Below are 6,000 nucleotides of genomic sequence, written 5' to 3'. Positions count from 1 at the left end.
ACTCGGGGTGGGCGTAGCTTCACGGACACACCCCGAGATGCCCGCACGTGTCCCCAGCCGCGCCTGCTGCCCACGTGACGTCCCCCGGCCCGCCCTGCACTTAGCTTGGTTCGGGCTTCGTGCCTGCGGCGCGATGGCAGCGTTTTGAAGTTGTTTTTCTTGTTTGGTTTTTGTTTAAAGAAATTATTTGGGCTTGGGATCTGGTGTGAGGAATGCTCTGAATCACAGTAACAGATATAAGCACAGAATTTACGGGAATATGCCTGTATCCAGATAACAGATCTGAATGGTTTTGTTCTTAGTGCAGCCAGGGGAAAACTCCTACTGGTTTCTGTATTGCTCTGCCTTGCATTGTGTAAATTAGGTAATAATGGAGCAGCGCGCAGTCCGACCTGCTGGGTGCTTCTGCTGAGCTCTGGGCTCGGTAGTTCGTTTTAAACATCTCTCTATATGTAACAGAAGGCTTTCTGCTTCCTTAGTGGAGTAGCTTAGGAACTACTGAGCTATTTGATCGCCCTGGTCCCAATTGAAGCTACACGCAGCCCAGACTTGGCTTCAGTCTGGTCTGCGTTGCTCAGAGTTACACGAGGAGCAGACAGCCTGCCAAGGGACAATGAAGGCAGCCTTCAGACTTACCCACGGCTAAAACCATGTCTGAAAGATGTGATCTGCCTTAGCAACGTGATAAAACGCAGCTCCTGCGTTCTGTCAGCTCTCATCGCTCCATGTTTTTCCTTCCAGAGCACGTGGTGCCAGCCGTGCAGCTTTCCTGAGCCAGGCATGCAATGGAACAGCCGAGCAGAGAAAAAATCCTGACCCTTGTTATAACACTTATGTGGAACGTCCCATCTTTGTTCAGCAGTGATTCGGGTGTTACTCTACACATTACATCCTATTTCATCTCCCCTTCTTTCTCTCATTCTCTTAGGCAATAAAATAAACACAGGTCTTTCAACGCCACCAAAGATACCAGAAAATACCTGGAAGGCTGATAAACAAGCTTCGATTGTTCTTTTTCTAGGTGGTAATCGGTTGAGCCGCTAGATGTCCCTTCAGCATCAGGCTTCGTGGTGCTACAGCCTGCCAGCTATGGGAAAGCTATGGGACAACATCAGAGAACCAAAGCATAGTTCTGGTCCACCTTCTTTTCTCCAAATCCATATTTTTAGTGTTGTAACTACCATCATCCTGTGCTCAGACCTCCCTAGGAAACCTAGAGGCTGATGAGAAGTGGTTGTTTGCAGCCACAGCTGCAGCACAGGCTTTGTGCCTTGCTCTGCTCTCTGTGACTACTTCAGTGGCCAAAAAGCATGAAGCTTTCCTGTATAATTCCAGGCCCTGGTTCAGCCCATCAGCCTCTCCTATCAGAAGGTATTTCCTAATAGCACTCAGGGAATTTTATGTCACAAACTGAAATTGACTGAATATTTCTCCTCGATGTAACTCTCTGCCAGCTCTCAGGATATCGTGGTGACTAAATCACAACTGACCCAGACTAAGTGATCCGTGAAAGTTAGAATTTGTAACATGTTTACTTTCTGTGGTTATACATTTTTTCAAAGGATGTATGCATTGAAAGATTCTAGACCTAAATTTACATTCCTAACAATACACAAATTGTCTTTTCTCTGTAATAAAAATATTGTAGGAACAAATCTCATCTTTACATTGATGTTTTACTGTAGTCATCAGACGAGATAAACCTTGCTGTTTACCTTGTCTGACTGTTCTAGCAGTTATTCTTGTGTTCACATAAGCTTAGTTTCTTTATGTTCCTTTTCATTGCTTTCCCCCACACGTACCTGAACATAATTAGGATTCCTCGCAGACTTTTTTGAAAGTGTACAATGAGCAACTGTTGAGATTGGATGATAAACCAGCAGCAGCATCAAGAAACTCTTGGCATATGGATAGCATGTAGGTACACCTTTAGTACAAAGTAAAAGTGGGCTAAGTATTCAGTTATTGATGAATTCAGTTACTATGAATGTATTATGGGCATGCTGCAGAATAGCAAAGCCTATTTTTTCTCTAAAAAAAGAAACAGAGCACAAAAGCAGAGTCAGAAGGGCAGTGACCTCACCTTTTAGGTTGTGGTTCTACAGTTACTAAGCAAAATAAACCTGGGGATAGAAGCTGCAAGCATCAAGCAAGCTCATAACAGTAAAACAGGGATGATCTAAGAAATCATTTTACAGCTTAGATGCTGAAATTAGAAGTTATTTTATAGCTGAAGGATAAAATAACGCCTCAAACCAACGCTTAAATAAGGCTCCTGTGGCCGTGGGCAGAGGGTGTGTGCAGGGTGGGGGGGTGGAGGCTCCAGGTGAGGATGGCCAGGGCTATTCAGGTTTATCAGCTCCTCATCAGGTGTTAATCAGACCCCTCTAGGCCCTGATAGGGAACAGAGGTCCCCTGCTGTGTGTCTGACTGAGCTGGGTAGGTTGTGAGTGCAGAAAGGAAGCAGCTGTAATGGTGATGGCCTCAGGGAAAGGTGTGTCCTCTTCCTTTCCTGGTGCTGTTTCGGTTCCAGTGTACGAGAGGTTATAAGCAACATCTCCATTACGTGTCTTGGATGTGGATGGTCTAGGTAGAATTGTAAAAATAAAAGGGAAGCAGCTGCAGGGATGATAACCATGGGGGGGGGAAAGGTGGGTCCCCTTCCTTTTATGTTCTGGAAGTTAGAAATACTTGTACTTTTCTGTGATTTTCCTTGATTTGTGCGAGGAAACACAGGTTAAACTGTGGTTGAGGGGTTTGTTTTACCTTTCTTGGTTGCTGACTGATTTGGAAGGTAGCTGTTTTGAAGTTGTTTTTTTTGTTTGGCTTTTGTTAAAGAAATTATTTGGGCTTGGGATCTGGTGTGAGGAATGCTCTGAATCACAGTAACAGATATAAGCACAGAATTTACGGGAATATGCCTGTATCCAGATAACAGATCTGAATGGTTTTGTTCTTAGTGCAGCCAGGGGAAAACTCCGACTGGTTTCTGTATTGCTCTGCCTTGCATTGTGTAAATTAGGTAATAATGGAGAGTAAATAATCGGTTTTCTAAGTGTTATTTTGAACTGTTCTTTTGAGGCTGCTAAGCCTTCTCACATCATGCTGTAGTACAGAGGGCTCTTAATGCTCCCATCGTTGTTAATTACATTAGTAATTAAGGACGAATCAAGCTGCAGGCTCTCTGTTTTGAGCACTGCACAAACAAAGCAGTGATGTAAGTGGCAGTCTCTGTCTTGGAGAGCTTCAGACTAAATAACAAAGATGGGAGGGGAAAAAATCTACCAGAAATATCTGGAATGCAGCTTACTTAGTTTTTCCCTTGAGCCCCATCCACACGAATCTTACTAATTTATCCACAGGTTTTGGTGGTATTGATTCTGATGTGCCATCCTAATGCAGAACTTGCATTTCTGGCCTGTACCTTTCAATAACCAGCTTTGTGTTTTTTGTCTTTCAGTGGGGACAGGTTTCCCTGCCCGTGCTGGTGTAACAGGTTTGCCTTGTTCCCCTCCCAGGTCTTTGTGCAAAAGGAAATTCCACTGCAAATTTGCCTCAGATGATACCAGCGCTGCTTTGCGCTTGGACTCTGCGTCCTTTTTGTTCAAGTATTTATGGATTAAGGTCTCAAACAGCTGTGATGCAATGATGTTCTCCGGTTTTGTAATGTGTTCTGGGTGGACGTAAGGCTAAGGGAGGACAGCAGCTCCTGGTATCCTTCTACTGTGGATGTAGAAGCCCTTGGGATGCTGCAGTTGTGCTTCAGGCAGGCTGAGATATTCAAATACGTTGGCAACAGCAGGAAGAAGTATTCTGTGAAATGAGGTGATCAGCGTCTCTTAGCTGTGATGTAGACTTTAAAGATGTTAACGTTTAATGGTGAACAAAAGCAGTGCTCTGAGCCTCGCTTCAAGGGTGCTAGAACTCCTCTCGCGTTCAAACCAACGCGGCTAAAACGAAATGCAGTTGCACCGTTAGCATCGTGCTCATCTTCACCGTTGTTCCAAATGTTGGAATCGCTTCTGTTATCCTTCTATTGTTTTTTTTTTTTCCTCATGCGGACTGATATCCACGTGCTATCCAGTAAGTGCATGAATCCGGGGGAGGCAATGCGTGCAGTTATCAGAAGGATCCCAGCCCTGTGTGAGCAGATTCTGTCCTCCTCGGGTGCAAAAAGGGCAAAGCACATTTATTCACGTATACAAAGGGGGGTTGGGGTTTACAGAGATGCAGCAAAGACAGGTGAAAAGACCTTTGGATTCCTTCCTTGTAGCCGAAAAGCAGAAGCATAAAATCAGATTAGGTGACGCAGCTGTCGCAAAGATGAGCACAAAATCTTATTTCTCCAGCAAGGAAACGAGCTGATATCTGCAAGGCCTGCGTGACCGCTGCCGTGCCCCGCGTCGGGCTGCGCGCAGGTCCCTCCATTGCTGTCCTGCTCCCGTGCTGCTGGCGGAGGCGGAACCGCCGCTTCTCAGTGCGGGTCGGGGAGCGGGGGGACGGAAGACGCCCCTCCTGCAGGGTGTGGGCTGCCTTATTCATCGGGGCGGCTGCCCCCGCGCAAATCTCCGACACGGAAACGTTTGCTTGAAAGTTAAATAACAAAACCCGCGCTTCTTATTGTGAGAAACGCGGCAGGGCGGCACGCCGCTGCGGGGCAAGGAGCGCCCGCCGACTCGCGGTGCCCGGCGGGGGGCGGCGCGCTCCCGCCGTTCTCAGAAGACGCGGGGGCGCGCAACCGCCGGCCGCGCATGCGCGGTGCTCTCCTCGCCCCCCCTTTTAACCGCCGCGGGACGCGCGTGCGCGGTGCGCCAGAGCTGTCAAGCGCTCCCCCCCGCCCGCCCCGCTTCGCCGCCGCCTCTCCGCGCGGCGCCGCTCGGGCCATTTTGCGGCGCGATGAGGCGGGAGCGGCGGTGAGCAGCGCCCGTCCCGCTTTGCGCCCGTCCCGCTTTTCGTCCTCGCCGTCGACGCCGGGATCCGAGCCGGTTCTTCGCGTGCGGGGAGAGAAAGGGAAGGAAGCCTCGCTGAGGGGCAGCGACCCCCGCCCGCCCTCCGCTCGGCGCCGGCGGAGCCATGAGCTGGGGCACGGAGCTGTGGGTGAGCCGGGGGGGCGGGCGGGGAGCGCGCCGGAATGACCGATCAAACGAGCGAGCGCCGGGCGCGGAGCCGCCCTGCGGAGCGGAGGACGGTCGGGCTGCTTTATTTTTCGGTGTGTGCGTGGTTCGGAGGTGGGTCCGGCTTCGGGAGGGAGCGGCGGCGCGGGGCGGAACGCAGGGAGCGGAGCGGTGATGCCGGGCTCGGCGCCGGGCTGCGCGCGGACGGGAGCTGGGAGAGGCGGAGGGGAAATGCGGGCTCGGTCACAAAGAGGACGCGGTGCAGCCATGTTTGGCAGCGGGGCGAACCGCCATGGCGCTGCGGGACCCGCTTTTGGGCCGTCTGTAGGCACGGCTGTGTTATCCGTGCTAATCGCAGCCCTGCCCGCTCGGCCGGGCAGTTAAACGAGCGTCCCGCTTCGCTGCGGCGTTGCGGTGGTGCAGTTAGAAATAGCGACCTGAGCGCGGGGTGCTGAGGGTCGTCCCGTGTTCGTCCGTGGTGCTACGGAATGATGGAGAGCCGTAGCGATGCTGCTTTGATTCGTTTCTGTAAGCAGCTCTGCGGCTGGCATTGCTTTCTGAGCCCTGCGCGCTTTGTGGGGAGCTTAAGCAGTCCGAGCGACTCGCTGGAATCGTTTCGATGCAGGAGAATAAACGTGGGGCTCTCGAGGTGGGCTTAGCTCCTGCTTTCGCCTTCTGAGATGTTTCTGCACCAGATCGAGGAAAGAGGTGCTTGTGCGAGGCTCACTGCGATCCCTGCAGCTGTGTGCGGTTGTGTGTTTGGAACGATTTCCTTTTTCCTAAAGTTTTACCGGTGAAATCCTGTCTTTGCCATCTTCGGCACCAACGTTTCTTGTGTCCTCAGTATAGCTTGGGAAGTGTAGCAGGTTAGTGAGGAGGAAAACAC

General features: G+C 50.7%; 1 protein-coding gene across 1 annotated transcript in view; it reads left to right on the top strand.

The window, feature by feature from the left end:
* The first annotated feature begins 4,821 nt into the window (after positions 1 to 4,821).
* FNBP1 (formin binding protein 1) overlaps positions 4,822 to 6,000 on the top strand; it is an 84,044-nt gene continuing 82,865 nt past the window's right edge. The window contains exon 1 of the mRNA XM_090121288.1: positions 4,822 to 5,097. Within this exon, the coding sequence (XP_089977414.1) occupies positions 5,074 to 5,097 (24 nt within the window). The 5' untranslated portion in view covers positions 4,822 to 5,073. The remainder of the gene's footprint in view (positions 5,098 to 6,000) is intronic.

This window comes from Phasianus colchicus, chromosome 19 (genome assembly GCF_987193195.1).
Source record: "Phasianus colchicus chromosome 19, bPhaCol1.hap1.1, whole genome shotgun sequence".
NCBI classification, from domain to species: domain Eukaryota; kingdom Metazoa; phylum Chordata; class Aves; order Galliformes; family Phasianidae; genus Phasianus; species Phasianus colchicus.
Note: the sequence above shows the minus strand (reverse complement) of the source record. Positions and strands in the feature narration are given on the sequence as shown.